Source organism: Ammospiza caudacuta, chromosome 5, assembly GCF_027887145.1.
Source record: "Ammospiza caudacuta isolate bAmmCau1 chromosome 5, bAmmCau1.pri, whole genome shotgun sequence".
Taxonomy (NCBI): domain Eukaryota; kingdom Metazoa; phylum Chordata; class Aves; order Passeriformes; family Passerellidae; genus Ammospiza; species Ammospiza caudacuta.
Window position 1 is genome coordinate 16,011,413 of NC_080597.1, and position 18,872 is coordinate 16,030,284.

General features: G+C 41.6%; 1 protein-coding gene across 3 annotated transcripts in view; it reads right to left on the reverse strand.

Annotated features, from left to right (window-relative positions):
- Positions 1-14,083, reverse strand: part of IRAG2 (inositol 1,4,5-triphosphate receptor associated 2) — a 35,735-nt gene extending 21,652 nt beyond the window's left edge. For all 3 annotated transcript variants that reach the window (XM_058804941.1, XM_058804942.1, XM_058804940.1), the window contains exons 1-16: positions 14,015-14,083; positions 12,009-12,612; positions 11,114-11,224; positions 10,322-10,502; positions 10,048-10,124; positions 9,890-9,968; positions 8,797-8,955; positions 8,248-8,365; positions 7,914-7,964; positions 6,740-6,817; positions 6,113-6,169; positions 4,223-4,282; positions 4,078-4,142; positions 3,889-3,988; positions 1,852-1,965; positions 1,486-1,587 (exon numbers count right to left, since the gene is read on the reverse strand). In XM_058804941.1, coding sequence (XP_058660924.1) covers positions 1,486-1,587; positions 1,852-1,965; positions 3,889-3,988; positions 4,078-4,142; positions 4,223-4,282; positions 6,113-6,169; positions 6,740-6,817; positions 7,914-7,964; positions 8,248-8,365; positions 8,797-8,955; positions 9,890-9,968; positions 10,048-10,124; positions 10,322-10,502; positions 11,114-11,224; positions 12,009-12,588 — 1,932 coding nt within the window. In that variant the 5' untranslated portion in view covers positions 12,589-12,612; positions 14,015-14,083. The remainder of the gene's footprint in view (positions 1-1,485; positions 1,588-1,851; positions 1,966-3,888; positions 3,989-4,077; positions 4,143-4,222; positions 4,283-6,112; positions 6,170-6,739; positions 6,818-7,913; positions 7,965-8,247; positions 8,366-8,796; positions 8,956-9,889; positions 9,969-10,047; positions 10,125-10,321; positions 10,503-11,113; positions 11,225-12,008; positions 12,613-14,014) is intronic.
- Between the last annotated feature and the right edge of the window lie 4,789 nt (positions 14,084-18,872).

Consider the following 18,872-nt stretch of genomic DNA (forward strand, 5'->3'; position numbering starts at 1 on the left):
CTTCTGGTGACAACTTTTATTAAGCAGCTAATTAAATCTTGGACCATGCACTTTCTCTGAGGTTGGAAGAAGCTACTTTGAATCTCCCTCCCCTTTTTTTTGATCTACTGGTCTTCAGCTGCATGCCAAAATTTCACACATACCTGGCTTGTTCTGTCTAGGTGGAGATAATTTTTGACATGAAGTCACTTCTCATCCTCTATGGGACCTTTTAATTTTAAAGGATTTTTTTTTCCTTTCTTGATCCTCTGTTAACTCAATTTCCAAATACATCACTCTTAGGAGCCAGAGTAGGATTCATTTGCCACAATCAACTCCAACTCCTATACCAAAACATTTTAGCTTCACATGTTTAACAGGAATATGATCCCAATGTGAGTGTAACTTCACAAGCATTTTTCAGCTCTGACAGCTTTGCAGGAGGAGGTTTCCAGTCAAGATCAAAAAGCTACAGCAATTCACAAGCCAGCAGTTTGCTAGAGTCTACCCAAAGTCACATCTGGTTGAAGAGAGGATTGCACCTTCTCTAAGGAGAAGGTTTCAGGATTGAGCTGAAGTTATAAAAACCCTGGCTCCAGGACTGGATGGCTCCCAGTGGTTGCTCCAGCCCTGCCCAGGAAGGCAGAGGAGGCCCAGCTACATCACTGTGTAGCACTAGAGGAAAAAGAAGGGCAGCTTTGTCCCCAAAGAAGCAAAACCTCATGCAGCGCATCCCCTGGTGGCATCAGCTGTCACCCAAGGGAGAGGAATTGTGGGCTTTGACATCCATTAGGGAACTGGGAAACAGCATTAATGTCCAGCTTGGGCTTGTTGGAGCATTCCTAACAACAGATCAGCAGAAAGGAGCAGGTCAGAGAGAAAGTCACATCCAATAAGATGCATGGAAATGTCAGAAATTGTGCTGTTACAGGGGAGAGGAGGAGGGAACAAAAGTGTTTAGTTGTGTCCACAGGCACTTGCCACTACATAGGGAAGATGTTTTTACCAGTACCTTGAGCAAAAGTCTGTGCTTGCAGGCCTCACCAGAGGTATGAGGAGTAGGAGAAATACATTATGCAAGATTAAGTTATAAAACAAGGTTTTGTTGAAATTTTTCCTGCAGAATATACCCAGTAAAACCCGAACTCCTCACCTTTCACAACAAATAAACCCTATGGAGGCTTTGATTTGGAAATTTGATTATAAAGCCTCCTTTGCTTTTTGACCTGGTTTGTCTTCCCTTTCCTTCAAGCAGAGTTTTAACTAAAGGAGCTCTTGCACAAGACAAGCCAGCAAGAGCACAGCATGTAAGTGAACAGAAATAATCCTCTTCCTCCTCAGAAAACCCCAGTAAAGAAGATATTTCTCTCCATACAGCCATCTTTGGCCCACAGATGGATTCTATCTCCAGTAATAAACACACAGCATGCAGCAGCAAGATACCCACCTGAAGTTTTTGCACAGCCCCACTGTTTCACTAAATGCTTCAGAGAAACAGTTACTCACCACAAGTTTTCTTTCCCAGGCCTGTTGCATGTCCTCATCGGGATCTTCTACCCATTCTAATGAAGCCATGACAAGTTCCTCTGCTTCAAAGATTTCCTTTTGCTGAAAAAAAAAATAAACCCCAAACCAACCTCCCCAAACTCCATGATTTTCAGTGCACATCTACAGCTCTGCCTAGAATTACCCAGGATATAAATTAGTGTTAGAGTAGGTGCCAGGTGATCTTGTTAAACTATGACCCCCTCCAATCTCAAACTATTCTTAGTTTTCCAGAAGGAGCAAACAATCTGATTATCAATGCCTGGAGAATTCCTAATTAAATTGCTGATCAAAGACAGCAATATCCACATAAGCTTTGCTACTGACCAGGTTTTTCATGATGGTCTTGAATTTTTCTCCTGTATATTCAGACCCCTGAAGCAAATGCTGCACTTCACGATCCAGTGTTTCATCCAGGGATGCCTGTTCAGTCCTGATAATCTTTGGAGAGATGGAAGAGCCAGTGAGTTTGTTTTGACATCCCCTTATTGCAAACCAGCAGCAGTGACATTTAGACTTTCCTGAAGTACCCCTGCTCTGTATTTACCAGAAGGTCAGAGCTACCAAAACTTGAGGCTCGGAAAAACTTTTCCAAAACCATCACATCAACAAGGATTTAAAAAAAATGAAAAGAACGCAAGCCAGCTAAGCTGCTGAGTGATCCAGTGTAAATATCCCTGCCAGGGCAGGCAAGAGGAAATCAGTAATTAGTTATCTTGATCCACAGGAGTCGTTACCAAGTGATGAGTAAGCAGAGCCCTTCGTTACAGGTGACTCCACAGAATCGTGTCTCTGCACCTTTGAAGGGCAAACACAATGACTCACTGGGCTCTGGGGAGCTGCAGTATAGGATGATACCTAACTCCTCAGAGCTGCCTAGCCAAGCCTACATCTCCTTCCTGGGCCTGAAGTTTTTGTGTATTTGTACATTTTTGTTGTTGTTGCTACATGTGCTAACTCTTTGCAAATGCACCTTACACAGAAGTAAGCAGAAATCCCTCAGCAGCATCTCTGCTGTCAGCTGTGCTGCACAGCTCATATCTGAAAGGAAAGCAGCACACAGGGAAGGATGGGACTCCATGGATTGTCCAAGGAAATGGGAACAGAATAGCTCACCTTAAGATCAGAACCAAAGCCATAATTGTAGCAGGATGCTCTGCCTAAAGTGGTGTAAAACAGCTTCAGCCATACCCTACCTGCAAAAATCATCAGTGGTGGATTTATAAGGGGGGGGGGAATCATGCTGCTGTTGGTGATGGAGAATGCAAAGACCAGCCTGATTCCTTGATCCCAAAATTAAAAATTCTGAGGATGTGAAGAACAACATTTCCTGCCTCCTGGCACCAGTGAGGAAGTGGCAGGAGAAGCTCCTGACAAGGGACCCAACTGAGCTGGCACAGCTGGCCTGGAAAGATCTGACAGTCAATCACTTTCTACCATAAAAACTCAGCCCCACTTTTTAAAGTCAGGGCTTCTGACACACCCCTTCTAGCAGGGTGTGTGGGGAGATCCCTCCCTCAAGTGGGGACACGCCCTCAAAGTTACTCCTCAAAGCTGAACAAAAGATTTGTCCATGATCATCAACATGGGTAAGTAATAAAAAACTCTATTTAACAATTATTAGCTTGGAAATTATTGGTTTAATAGCTAGTGCACTGTGTAAGTAGCCATAAGTAAATAATTCTGATTAAGGTATTTTAAGCTATTTATGTAAATAGAAGACCATTATTAGACTACTTTATTCATTTAAATATATTTGGTTTGCCATTAGAGATGTTTATCAGAGTTTCTTAGCAGTACATTAGATTAGGACCCAATGACTTTATTGAGATGCTCACTCTAATGCTGAATTTCCTTTCTCACTACAGTCAACTTCAAAGAAAAAGAAGTCTCCTCTTTCACAAGTGAAAAAGAATCATTGTTCATGTCTGGTGTAGGCAGCACAAGAAGCAGACTGTCATTTATTTTCTGCAGCATAAAAGCCTTCACATACTGGAAAACTGGTATCTTCTCCCATCTATCTGTTCTTCTGCCAGCTAAATGCATGACCCAAGCTCCTCCAGATTTACTGGGTGGAGCGGGGGGGGGGTGGAACTGGATAATCTTTAAGGTCCCTTCCAACCCAGGCCATTCTAGGATACTATGAGCAAATATTTTATATCTACAAGTGTTTTGTTTGCTATTCTTTGGACTTTCTCCAAGGTGCTTGGAACAATATTGCAACCTTCTCACTCTGTGTTTACATGCTAGGATTAATGGCTTCAAATTCCAGAGTTATCTAATCATTTACAGGCAATGAGCTTTGTTCTGCCTCTGCTGATGCAAGACAACTAGGAAGAGATTAAATTAGGGTTTAATCCATACCTCAGAAGACTCTGCAAGCTCCAGTTCACAGTGCAGTGTGCTCATCCCTTCAGGAATATTGCTGTTAAATTTATACAACAATGGTAAACTCAACCCATGCCTAAAAGAAGCAGGGGAAAAAAAATACATATCAGTCTATTTTGGATTTCTGATGAACTGCCTTTCCTGGGATTTGGCCACAGTACTCACGAGATCAGCTCTTGCTGCATGTGTTGGATGTTCTCCAGCAGTTTATTTTTTTCAGCTCTCAGTGTCTGAAATATCCATGGGCTTTGGTGAGAGGCTGACTTTGCCATGCAGAATCAGCACAGGCCAAACCCAACCCAGCCCATACCTCTATGATTGAGGAATACTCCACAATGGTTAACTTGAGTTCCTTGATGTCCTGCTCCTTCTGCAGAGATTGTTGAGAAAAGAACAACAAAAAAATTATATTCCATCCTACATCACAGCAGTAAAATGTACAGTTTAGCTTGAACAGCACCCTGACCATGACACAAAAATAGCTGTGAATTTAAAAGAATACAACAAGTTACCTTGAATTTTAACTAATAGAAAGCACTCAGATGACCTTTCCTACCTAAACTCTGAAATTAAGGAGACAAACACTCTTCTCCAAGTGTTGTACTTTCACATATTACTCAGCTGGTTTCAGGTCCAACAGATTAAACTAGACAGCAATACTCTAGTTTTAACTTAGAATATGACCTATATTACATGCCAGCATGAGTTTTAACCCCAACTGACCCTTCAAGCAAGTTGCAATGTTTCAAGTTCACTTGTTTTTCATTATTAGAGTATGGCACCCCATAGATTAAACACAACCCAACAGAAAGGCTGAGAAAGAGCCAGCTCTCATGGTAGGACTGAAGAATTAGTAGAAGCATCACCTTTCTTAGCAACTAGCAATTAACTCCAGTCAGCTTATGCCACTCCAATAAAAGACACTGCACAGACAGCAGAGAATTTATAAGAGAAAATAGGAAACTAGAGTAGGAGCTGTTGTCCTCTCTCACTTTTATGAGTTCTTCCTACTCTCTCTTTAAAAATCATTGAGGATTTTGAAAGAGATGAAGTGCACAGAAAGCTAAGCAGGAAAAGTGAGGTTATAGAACCAGATTATCTTAATGACAACAAGTTTCCATGCCAGTTTCTTCAAAATTATTCCAACCCCTCACATTTATCCACATGTAATCTAGCAGTCTACTTGCAAAATTTCCATTTAGTCAATAGATTAAGAGAATCTTGTTGAAATAAGATTATACTACAGAGCTCACAAAAGCTTTGAATCATTAAAGTAGGAGAAAGTAAAAGCTACTTAAAAAAAAAAAAGACTTCAATAAATTAGTGTCCTTAAGCTGTGTCTAGAAAAACAGCCAACCAAACCAAAACTATTAAAGCACTCAGTACAAAGTTATCAGCTGGATCACACTCCAGTTCAGTTCTCTTTTTTACTATTTTGATTCACCTGCAGTCACTTTGCAGGGAGCCCAATAGTCAAATATTTTAGCAGAGCATGCTATAAATCTCCTGATAAGTAGAAACTCCACTGGCATAGAAAGCTCTTTGCATAATTCATGAATCCAGAGAATGCCAGCACATTTGTATGGTCTTCTAGCTTTGTTTTCTAGTATAAAATGCATGTTTAAAAACATCTGAAATGTTCACTCCTCAGTAAAGCCTAGATAATTGCACCTCAGCAATAAAATGACAAATTTCCTTTTCCACTGGGCTCCAAGTCACAATTTCTAATTTGACACAAACAATTTCAATAAGACATGAAGGGAAAGGCCTTCTGTAGCTCCCTGCTGAACAAAGTAGCCTTTAGGAGTTTCTGGACATATTGTCTGAAGTTTGCAAGTTTGTTTTAAAAGGTTGTGACTAAAAAAAAAAAAAAAAAAAAGAAGAAAAAGGCAAGCAAAATCCTGAAACCTTTAATTATGCTGACTCATAGGCAGGTCCTAAATAGAGCTCGCCTACTTTGAAGCCATTTATAGGATCAGGTTCTGCAGTGGGAGAAGAGTAGAAATCAAAAAGCCATAGTGAATACTACTGCCTTGCCTTTTTACAAATCTTCCCATCAGTACAGACCAGAAACCTGGGCCAGGGGAAGCTGTCCCTGCCCAGGGCATGGGGCTGGAACAAGGTATCATTAAGGTCTGTTGCAACCCAAATTATTCTGATTGTGTGGTTTTCAGTCAGTACTGAAGTAAAAGCAACTAACCTGGATTAGGCTTGCCTCTTTATTTGCCACAGTGGTCTCATAGATACGGGTTTGCATCTGCAGAATGAAAAAATCAAAAGTAAACCCAGCCATCATTACAGACCGTAATAAGAGTCTGTTCCTATTTCCTACAAGGAAGGGAAAAAGAATATCAATGTTCCTTACTTAGAAAAAACAAATTCTTCTTTAAATACCTTGTGTGGTGTTTGTTTCAAAGTACAGATCTTGTACCCAGCAAAGAGTGAAAGCATTCTTAACTTCCAGTCACTTTTATTTCCTCTCATCTGTCCAGGCCAATATTTTCAGCAACACCTCTCAAAGCATGACCTTAATGTATTTTCTTGAGTAGTGAGGGAAAGGTATCCAAAAAAGTTTAACTTGGAGGAAATAATGAAACTGTGGATTGTTTCCATCAGCCTAGTTTTTAGCCTCCAGACAGGAACTTCCTTGGTGAAAGCTGTCACACTCTCCAAGCTATTATCTCACTGCAGTCCTTCAACACAGAGGTTCAGGACCGTTTGCCTTCCAGCAGCAGAAACCCCCCCTTTGCTAGACCCAAGTAAAATCCAGGTTGACTTTTTATTCCTCTTGTTTTGAAGTGCTTACTTGAAGCTTTGAAATGCTTACTTGAAGCTCTGCTGCATTTTTAGACAGCTCTGAAATCTTCTTTTGCAGCCCATTGGTGTCCATGCTATTCCTAATAATCTAAACAAGACAGTGTTTAGGCACAGCTGAGTGGATTGACAGCTTATTATTGAAGAAACCAGGCAAAAATGACATCTCCACCCCTAAGCTGCTGCCTACTCTCAAGCAGTACCAGCATTTGTGCACATACATTCCATGTGTTTGCCCCACCAAAACTGCCTCTGCTCCTTTTCCTGCCACCCAGAGCACCAGTAAAAGAGAAAACCCTTCAAAATGTGATTTATACCCACTGCCAGACCCAGAGAGCTAAAGAAAAGTCAGCCCTGCAGCATGAGAATTGTTTTCAGAAAATTGTAGTTTAATAGATATTTGGACTAAGGAAAGACTGATCTGAAGGTGCTGATTTTCTTTACTATCTTTTATTTAACCTGTTTCTCCATTTCCCCCTGAAAAGTCTGAAATACAGTCTGTAAGCAAGCATTAAAAAACTATCACCTGACAAAAACCGGTTTATAAAATAATTGCTCTGATGCAGTTAAAAAAAAAAAACAACAACAACAAAACAGAAGGAATGAGCAGCTCTTCTCTGAATAAAAAACAAGCTTAGGGATTCTCTGCTTATGGAGCTGCATTCCCTAAAAGCCTCCTGTAGGTCCTTGGCCAGTGTCAATGGATCCATCTGTGATGGAAGATCCCATCCACACCATTTTTAAATTATTTCTGTTACTTATTTTTGGCATTACAGCTCTATACAAAATTACTCCTTTGGATTTAAGGGAGGAAAACAGAAGTGAATATGAAATGATAAAGTGTTGGATGGAGATTGTTTCAATATAGAGTTTGTCTGTTTATAGCTGTGGGAACCAGAAAAACATAGAATTTGCCTATAAATACATTGAATTTGCCTATAAATCTTGGAAAAAAGGTGGTGGGGGAGAAGTAGTTTGTCTGTCCCTATGCTTCCCTAACCCCATATCCTTACTCACCCAGCAAGTGGAAAATAAAAAGCACAATGCAACCTCAAGATAAAGTTTTATGACAAATCAGCCTTTTAAAGTGTTAGATATTTTGATAATCTAATTATCATGCAAGGCTTCAAAGTATGACAAACATTTAATTTCTTAATGGCAAGAACATGTCAAATTATTTGTTTTACCTCTTCCTGGAGAGAAGTAACTTTGATGTTGAGAGACCGATTTTCTTTTTCCTGATCAAGTTTATGGGAAAAAACAAACACACACAGAAAAAGAGAAAAACAAAAGAATTGGTTTCAGCATGTAAGCAGCAGATCACAAACACATTGTGTGGTGTTGAATCCTTTTGTTTTGGAGAGCACACAAACAGGGGAGAGCTGAGGCTGGTGCAGCTCATGAGCCTTCACCAAGGCACAGAGAAGGTCTTACTTTTGATTTTTAACAGCCTGAGCAGCCACACCACTGTTACAGCAAGGTGTGAGGTGCTGTACAAGGGAAACAAGGAAGAGCACCTACTAGCTGTCTGTTGTGGCAGAGAATCTGCTTTCTTTCCTCTTCTGACACGTTCAGGTTGTTTCTTGCTTCCTCTAGCTCTTCTTCCAGGGATTTGATTTTCAACACAGAGTGCTGGAGGCTGCACAGGGGGAAGCAAATCCACAGAAACTTCAGCCAGGTAATGTTGGTTGTTTAGACAGGCTGCAAACAGTATTTTTAGAAGCCACCAGGGACTTATTTTTTGGCATGACACTTAACAGAAGAGCAACAATCAAGCTTAAGCCCATAATTTCTGTCCAGGAAACAAATCTCATGGTTTTACTTCCTTTTTATCACCCTCTTCCAGTCTTACAGCAAGGGATGAAACCCCATCCGAGACAGGTGGATGCAAACAAAGCCACGTTAAATATGTTAAAAATTTAGCTCATTACAGTTAAATATAGCAGGTTACCTGGGCACAAATTCATCTTTGCAACACTTCATGGCTTATAGTTGGAGAAACCATTTCAATTCAGTATTCAAGATCACAGCTCTGCCCATGGCAGGCCCGGGGCCATCAGAGTCCCCTACCTTTTTAATTGTTGACATAGATGCTCATTATCTGCCAGGAGCTTGCTGTTGGTCTCATCCAAACCTTCCAGGGTGAGCTTCAGCTTGTTGTTCTCCTCCTGAAGCTTCTGGTTGTTGTACTGCAGGTCCGCAAGGCAGGTTATCAAGTCAGAGGTCTCCCTGTCCCAGTGAAAAAGCCAGGCAAGAGTGAGAAAGGTGATTTCATCTACTTCAGACCTTTAAAGCATCCTAGTGCACTGATTAGAGGTGAGATGAAAGCCCACAGAGGACTTGTGATGCTGCAGTGTCCAGTCATTTGCTCTGCACAGAGATAACAGGGCAGCTCTAAGTCTGTTCTCCAGTTCTATGGGTATCAAGAACTTCTGGTTTTAAGCATTTTTCTGCTCCCTACAACTGGGGTTTGCTGTCAAAAAGTGCCACAGCTGGATGTCTGCATGAGAGTGCTTTAAGATTTTGCTAATCACCTCATGACTAGTGATGCTTCTGTATTCACTCTGCAATTTCTGGGTCCTTGCTTTTCCCCCAAGCCATCCCCCACCTTATGCTTTCAACCAAAACTTAAATGAGAATCATTATTTTGAGATCCTGAAAAATTATAGGAAAGCTTTAGAGAGCAGATGTTGGATTTCTGCCTAGGCATAAGCTACAAATGAAACTTCTGCTCCTTGTTAAGTGCTTTGCCATTAACAGTCCAAATCACAGGCTTCATTGCTACTAGTAAAAAAAAAAAAAAAAACAAACCAAAAAACCACACAGAAAAACCACTTCAACAACAAAAAAACCCACCTCAACAAGCTCCCTGTCATAAGAAAAACAACCCCAAACAGATAGGGAAGGACATGACAAACATCTGACCACAGATTAAAAAGGCAAATGGACACAGAAGCACCAAGATATAGGTAGGATAAAATACTGGCTGTCTTTCAAGTCTGACCAGAAGAAAATGACAGCATCAAGAGCTCCAGCAGACTGAGGTGAGCATTAAAATCCCCAAGGGCTCCAAGTTTCAAAATAAGGGCTCTTGGAATTTCTGTCAAGTAGTTTAAAGCCAGGAGTACTATATTCTGAGAAAGAATTGCTTAAATGGACTCACATGTCTCCTTTAGACACATCACCTCCAAACGCCTCCAGGCTTCCTGAGGTAACATTCATCTGAGCAAGTGACTTGTCAGCTGAAAGAGGTGAGGGCTTTGGTTATAGAGCAAGAAAGTGGAACTTTCCTGAACAGAAACAGAGTGAAACATTCTGCACCTTTAGAGATGTTTTTAAGTACTTGAGATTCCGGGTCTTCCGTGCTTGATGATGATTTCTCAGTAGCACCTTCTTCCCTGAAGGGAGGGAGCATCAAGGGTCACAAAATCAGCAGGACACCAGGTTGCTTACCAACTTTGTAACACTTACAAAACTTCAGCCAAACCCAATGTTGTGGACATGGTGTCCAAATACCACTTTCTTTCCAGAGCCACAGGGGAAGCTTATAACATCTTAGTTTCCACAGAAGACTTATTTATCAAAGTGCTGTTACCATTTTCTGTTACGGTCTTCAATCCACTCTCCCATGACGGCATGGTAGGTTTCCAGGTCCATGGAGATATCTTTGTGCTCTGGGTCAAGCTTGTTGCAGAGCTCCTCAAGACCACTGTCCTCTGAGTCCCAGCTGGTCGTATGTCTCAAATAATTGATTATCTCGGACACTGCCACTTTCCCTAAGGCAGAAACAGAGGTCAAATGCCAAAGCCTGGCAAGGCACCATAAAAAAACTGTGAGAGGCCATGCTACTGAACTGCATTGCATCCAACCACCCTCAAGAGCTGCAGACAAGCAACTGATTCCTGAACAGAGTTAGAGATCTAGAAAAAAAAAAAAAAAAACAGTGTAGAGCTCTTCTGTTGGTTGAGATTTTTTTTCCCTGCAGTGGTGGGTTTTTGGTTATCTTCTGTATAAAAATCTAGTTTACTAGTTTTGTGGACTTCAGTTTAAGAGGAACAAAGTTGACACATGATACTGATCCTTGCTCTCAGGGCCAGGTTGGATGGGGCTCTTGGCAACCTGGGATAAAGGAAGGTGTCCCTGCCCATGGCAGGGGGATGGAATTAGATGATCTTTAAGATCCCTTCCAACCCAAACCATTCCATGATTCCATGATCAGGCACCATGCAAAAGAGGCACAGACATTTACACATTTATTCTACATCTGCCACAACACAGGCACCTACACATCTCATAGCCTGGCATCTCTCAGGGACCAAAACAAGGTCTGAACCTGGGAAATCCATTGAGAGCAGAGCAAAAGAGCAATGAAAAGACCCTGGCAAACCTGTGTGGTGGCTGTCACATGCGCAGAAGATGGTGGTAAGCAGGTTCTCGTCACAGATCAAGCTCACGTTGCACATACTGTCACCTTTGTACCACACAGGCTGCTTCTTTCCTGCGAAGAATAAATCTCTTATTGCCCATCTTTATTTGCTCATAGTAACTTTCCTTCCAGATGACTGAAACAACAAAACCAGCTAACCAGCTTCCCTGCCAATAAAAGCAGAGCTTTTAGCACTAAACAACAGGAACTGGTCATAGCCGGGGCCTCTGAGCTGGGAAGTATTCCATGCATCTACTTTTATACATGTACTTTCAGAAAAATTTGGTTATTCTTTCTATAGCATAAACATATGAAACAGGACATTTTAAGAAACCAAGTCTTTCTTCCCTCCCCCTCCAGATGCACTGTAGAGAAATCATTAAGTTATTAAGAAAACAATCCCTAAAACAAACAAAAAACCCCTCAAAACCACAAAAAACCCACTCCAAACTGAGAGCAAAACCCAAACTCCTGTATCTTCAAAAATCAATCTGAGAGACAAAGCATAGACTAAATTAAAAGCCAAATAAAATTTGGCTATAAAAAAAAGTTATAGTACTAGTCAAATAGTAGTCTCAATCTCTTAAACTGTTAAAAATATCTTTATCTCTTAAATCAAAAATGAAATAGCAAATTTGAAAATGTGTTTGCCTTATTAATTACTCACTTTTTACACTCACACCTTTTTCAGAGAAAATTTAAGATTTGCCTCAGCTCTTTTTGCAGTCTTATAAGATTTGAGTGCTACTAAAATGCATTTTACCACTTGAAGTTGTAAATAAATGTCATCTACATAGACTGAATGTTCAGATGTCTAGAACCCCAAATTAGGGGTGTTTTTCTTCAGTATTTTTACCTCTTTCGCTGGAAGGAAATGCCCTTGGCACAGGAAGCTGGACCACAGCACTTCCTGGCTTTTTTTCCGATGTGAAGAAACATAAATTGGGACTTGATGTCAGATACATCTGCTTGGGCCGCACATCCTGGGGCTCAGCGTTTGCTGAGGCGCACGGCCTGCCCTGGGCATTGGCCTCCCTGGCTCCAAAGGGGAACGGAGAAGAGCTGTCCATGGGAGGGGAAGGCACCCAGGAGCTGCTGGATCTCCCGCTGGCCTCCAGCATGGAGTAGGTTCTGTTTGCAGTCTGGTGCCTGGAGCAGGCCCCGAGGCCCGGCGAGGGCGCAGAGAAAACGCTACCAGGGTAGGCCAGGGGCAAGCAAGTGCTCCCACCACTACTGCAGCTTCTCCCTTTCAGTATTTCTTCCAGATTTTTTTTAATATTGCTCTGTGGGCTGTCAAAGTTCTGGGACTGAAATTTTGGTATCTGCAAGGCCGGGTTAGAGATGTGGTCCATCATTTGGATGGATTTGATCTTCCTGCAGATGCTTTCCACTGGGTTGTGGCGCTGTTTCTTAGCTCCACACTTAGAAGACTTCATCACTTCCCTTCTCTTGACAAATATCTGGAAAGAACAGGCACAAGATACGAGAGTCAGGGTGATCAACACACACATATTTATGCCAACTTTTCCATTCAGCAGCCAGCTTGGAGCTTTGGCATCCAGGGGTTTGGAAACCCTTATTCCACTTATCAGCTCCAACAGAAGCCTTCAGTCACAACATTTTAGTGTCCAGGGAATAGAAGCTGATTTGGAAATGTTGGGGAAGAAAGACAGAAATACTTCCTGAAATGTCACTGCTTATTCTTAAATACCATAACCATGGCAGGGAGATAAGGGGGAATGTAAATAAAAATTGAAGAACACCCTGCAAATTAGCAGAGGACTTTTAAATTAAAAGAAACATTTTAATTGTAGTGGGGGTGGCAGGGGCGAGGCAGAAAATGTGAGACCAACAAGACTTTCCGTGTTTCTGTGAGCCTATGAGACCAAAAAACCTCCAAAACCCAGTGTTCCTTTTACTAAGCAGCCACAGCTGTCATGGTGCCACACTGGGAATTACACAAGAAATGTGCCCTACAGAGGCACCTCATCCTGTGTGTATTTTTATTATCTAGTCTCCCAGGTAACATTTAAAAGGTATTTCCTACAAGATAAGCATGTTTGCATGTGACTAAGGAATGGGAGGTTCATTTTGCAGGGATAAATCCTCATTCCCAGTGAGGTTCCCATGTCTACATTGCAACCACCTGAACTGATCAGCTGGGAGCTATATTATTAAATAATAATAACATACCAAATGAAGCTAGGTGAAGCTCTCAAGAATCAGATTTTAAGTCATCTTTTAATGTAGAAAAATTAATTCCTTTCTCCCAAAACAGCAGCAGGTTTCACTAGCACTTAACACTTACCTAATCTTTGAAGCAGAGAATAAAATTTATATATAAGTATTTATTAATATAGATTGAAAAAAACAAATATTAAATGTTTAATTTAAGCTAGTTTATTACAGGCTGCCTGCATGGCAGCAACTTAGTTTATATAAGCAAAGACAGGATCTCCAAGTTTATTTTTCTAGTACTTCCACAAGTAGTAGCATTTACTCTAATTAGCATGTCCTTAACCTCAGGAATACTTCAAAAATAAGAATAAAAAGAAGCTCAGAACAATTTTAAAGAGACTACTTTTTAACTATGTCTTGCTTAAAAGATTTACTCCTCAAATAAATGCCAGGAAGCAGAAGCATAGTGCATTATTACAGATATATTATCTCTAAAGAGCTAGATTAATTACCTTGAAATTAAAATTTAAATACCCTGGAATTAGTTTAGGACTTTTTTTAAGCACACAAGAGCCCTCAAGCAGATATAAGTAACACTCTATTAAGGGTATTTGATTTTTTTTCCCCATAATATACCAGTAAAAAAAATAACCAAAACGAACAACAAAAAGCACAGCCCAAGACCTTATACTTTACACTAGCACGTGGAAAAACAACTTCTTTTCCTTCTCTGAAGGAGACAGCACAGCTACTTCAGCTCTTCCTCTGAGGAATAGGAGATGCCTGAACTTCAGCGTTTAAATAAGCAGGAAAATCAGCTTTACAAGGTACAGGTGCTGCCACTCAGCCCTCAGCTGAGAGCGACCACCAGCTGCAACCAGGCTCTAATCAAGCTTCAGGCTCCTGCTTCCTGGCCTTTTTACCTTTTTTCCCCTCACATCTCTCCTGCTGCTGTTAAATTAATTGCCTGTAATTTCAGGGCAACTTGAAGTCTCCCTGCTCTTCTAATTATTGTTCAAAACAGCAAGGAATGTTGTGATACAGGTTATTGCTGTGTCAAAACTCTGGTTCCTGGGGTGTTTCTCACTTCTATTAGCAGTTCTTTCCTGCTTTTCCCACCTACAGCAAAATTTCAAGCAGGAGCAGATCTCTACTAATTTCTGAGAGTTAGAACAGGGAATCTGTATAAATTTCATCACTCTCACCATTTTTGAAAAGAAGAAAGTGTTGAAGTCTCTTGAGCTGATAGTGTATTAAATAGTCTCTCTGTTAACTGTCATCTCTGCCCTTAGTTCTGTGAAAAAAAAAAAATCATTAAGACCCTTAACTAATTCCTTTTTTTTGTATTAAATTATCAAGACATGCAGTAGAGCCTGCCTGTCTGAAGAGCTCTATGGCTCCTGCTAAATTACCCTGGAAATGCCCATTCTCTGATGGCCATATCTCCTTTCCAGCCTGCAGAATGGAGAAAACTGTTTTTCAGCTGGTCTTTTCACCTGGTGTTTGCCTCAGACTTGTCCATTGCTCAGAAAAAAAAAATATTGTGCCATCCCATCAGTGGTTCCCTGAACTTCAGAAGCAACACCTCTTTCTGAGATGCTTACACCTTTCAAAAATTTGTGGATTTCTACTCTTTCCTGATGCTTTCAAACACCCCTCACCCCACATAATATATTTAAATTCTACTTATAATTATCCCTTGAAGCTGCTTCTCTTTCACAAACACACTTGTGAGAACAGTAGAACCTGGACCTGGCTGCAGCATTGCTCACGCTTTAGTCCTCAGCAAAGTCCCTGTTACCTCTCTTGTGTGAGACATTTACATCATCTCTGATGGACTGGGTTTTGTATACCTTGTTCTCTACTTCAAGAGTTTTTAGCTCAGTTCTTCTCATACAGTCTACAGAAAAAACAAAAAGCTTCTCCAGCAAATCTGCAGTGCTTGAAATGCACCCACAGACACCATGGTGCTGAATGTGCAACAGAATAGTTAAATAAATTTGGGCCAGCAACTGATGGCCTCTAATGATGCACCTGGCTTACACCAGAGAGCATCTCTTCCCTTCAGAGCTGCACCATGAAAATTCACCTTCCCAGAGAAGTTGAAGACATCCCTACTTATTGTAGGAAGGTGGACTAGATGACTTTTAAAGGTCCCAAACTATTTCATGGTTTTGTAAATTAAGGTCTGTTATGGAAATAAATAACACTGAAAGACATGTTTGTGTGGCATAAAATGTATTGATGGACTGCAAATTGGATTGTTTTGGTCAACAGGTTTTACAGGGCAAATATGGACCTTGTACACAAATTTCCCCTTAGTCTGAGTGGGATATATGGGTTAAAAACCAGAATCAGTTTTGAAAGATTACAGAAACACAAAAAAACAGCCCAAAAAGAAGATGTCATATGGTTCATAACCATGTGTCTGGGCAGGATCAGTTGGGCAATGACTCCTAAAAAAGGATTGTCTAATCTATTCTCTGAGTTTCTCAGTGATAACAAATCAACATACTTCCAGGGCAATCTATATTTGACTTTGTTACTGGTAGAAAGCTTGCCTTACTCTGCAACTTACTGCAAATTAAATGCAACATGCTTTGTAATTTCCTACTTTGCAGGCTCTGCCATGAAATTTCACAGCCTTTTATGATGCTGCAGTGGCATTTAGGAGCCAGAAGTACACTGTGCTAGGCGCTGCTCAGCTGCCAGACACAAGTGGGATGGATTTCCCAGAGAGTTACCAAACTAACAGGAAAAAAATCCCAAAGGAAATGAGAATAAGCACAAAGCAAAGGTCATAAGTTCTGGGAAATTTATACCTTGACAGCACCAGTGTTTGCTGATGGCCCCAGTGACCACCTACACCCCAGCTGCACCTTCTCCTCAGGAGCAATCCATGGGTCACTGCTACCCTTACCAGGATACAACACTATCCTATATTTCCAGGGAAATATTTGGGAAGGTGCATGGTCGTGATGCAACTCAGTGAGGTAAAATTGGTTAAAACTCCAGCACATGAGAACATTTCCCCCTCACCTCAGCACTGAACTTCAATGCCAGAAATCAGCTTTGTATCACTTACAGCATCAGGATATGCAGCCTGTGCCCTTTAGATCATCTCAAAAAATAAGAATAGGTTATGTTCTTTCTAATAAGGGGTCCTGCTGCTATAGCAAGCTTCCCTCTACTTTTCTCTCTCAGGGTATTGATTACATGCCAGAGGCACTTCCTCCTCCAGGTGAATCAGCTGAGAAATGGCAGCGCTGCCAATGAGTGTTGGGTGCACAGCTCATCATCCCAAAGTGCCACAGCTTTTTGTGTGTTATGATCCATAACCCAATTATAGGCTGCTTCGTCTTTCCAGAGTACGAGCTCACATGTGCCCACACAGAGCCACAGCTCTTCTGTGAGTGCAAACACTCTCAGTACCTGCACAGCTCTTTTGTGAATGCAAAGTGCTTGGATTTCTGGGAAGGGTGAGATGGCCACCTTTTCATAGAATCATGGTAAGAAAAAGCTTTGAAGGGAGAAGCCAATTCTCTTAAATTTTGATCCCTGAAGTAGAATTGACAAACCTGGAGTTCTTAGTTCTGCAAGCAGACTCCTTACAGATTTCCAAGGAGAAATACACTTTTGTTTGAAAACCAAAGCAACTTGGAGTCACTGGTCATAGAAAAAAAATAAATGGATTTAGAACTATAAGTTATAAAGGCACAGACAATTTAAGGGAAAAATAAAAACCATTGGAAAATAAGAAAAACATCCCAAAGCCCCAAACAATTATGAAAATGCAATTTGAGGTTGGGTTCATTTCATCTGATGTGAAAGGTCAAGTTCAATTGTCTCTAGCTACAGTTTATGACTAAACTCCTGACTTTTAGACACCATGGTGGCACTGAGGCATCGGAAGGTACAACAATAAAACCATTTAATTTAAGGTGATGCTGTCAAGATACTGCTTTTGTTCTTGAGCTGGTGGCCACCTGTCCCCATAACAAGGCAGTTCAGGTTTTGATCGGCTCAGTTCAGCTCTCTGCTGCCCTCCAGGCAGCTCCAAACAAGCCCAAATCTCTACAAGGATTCCCGTGGGACTCAGAATACAGCCAGGTTTGGAAGAGAGACTGAGACTCCAGCAACACCAAGTCAGTGTCACTTAGATTTTGCCAAATGGTCACAAGAAGAACTGAAGCTGTTTTCCTCCAGCGTGGTAACATCTTTCTCCATGCCTCCTGTTCTCCTCCTCTTCTCCCCAGCTGCGATGGGAGGGGCTGAGCTGGTTTGTCCCCCTCTTGCTTTTGTGTTATCTTGTCTCATTCCAGTGGCAGGAAAAGCAGGGTTTCTTTTCAGTGCCAGACACATTTCCTACCATGAGGAGAACCCTCCTGAAGAGATCATACTACACACTGCCATCCCCAATGGCAAGGGGTTAATTTTCACAGGCTCAGCTGAAAGTTTTGATTCCAGCCCCGTGGTCTGTGGATAACAGGAAGGTCTGAAGTCACTCCAGAAGGCAATAGGGGAGTAGCTTTACCTTTTCCAAGCCTCTGCATGCTAAATGTCTCCTGGATGAAATGCACAGTCCCCTTCTAAGGCCAGGGGTTAAGCATCGTCAAGAAATGTCTCTGATCTGTCAGAGCACAGGGAAAAGAAACCTCACAAGTGAAGTAGATGCAAGCAGAATCCCTTCTGCTAGGATGCATCAGGGCATGGCCTTTTAAAAAGGGTAACAGGAGCTCCCAGCCACCACAGGAGCTGCTTGAGACCAAAACCTGAACTTCCCCCTGGTTTCTTGCCTCTACACCAGCACGAGCTGCAGCTGATGGCAGTGCTGTATATTCAGTGAGCAATTCTGCTGGCATGGGCAGGGAACAGAGTGATACCCCCCAAAAGCTGGACAGCATTTGCACCTTCACTTAATAATGTGCTTTGGAGCAGTGTTCACAGACACACAGGGAGGAGTTCACAGTGAGCAGCAGCACTGCCTGTCTGCACACTCCTCCTTCAACTCCACATCCATGAGCCAGTGTTTGTCACACGCATGGCCTAACCTGGATTTTTGTCACACCATGGGCTGGCCCTGTTCCTGAGGCTGCTGCAGTAAACTTTCCATTGGCCAATCTTCCAATCAGCAAATTTCTACCTCCTTGTTTTCTTTGCTTCTCCTTCTGCTTCCATCAAGTTTACAAAGGAAAAAGTACAGGAGGAGAGATGAAAACCCTGGCTACAGAGCAAGCAAGGCCAGGCATCCAGTGTGATTAACTCTTTGCCCGAGGACCAAAGCAACTCTCCATGACTGCAATGAGCCCAACAATCATCCAGAAGTAGCTCATGGAAATTACTTCCCTGATCCCTGCCTTTTTTCTGTTCACTGCTCCACTGTTTAACCTATTCAAGCCCATGAGCTGGACTTTTACTCCAGCCAATCCATGGGACAGAAAAGCGTTTCTGACTATTAGGACTTCAGGATTTATAGGGTAATTTGGGTCTTTTTTGTTGTTGCTGTTGTCAAGCTTTATACTTTTACTTGTGTGCAAGAAAA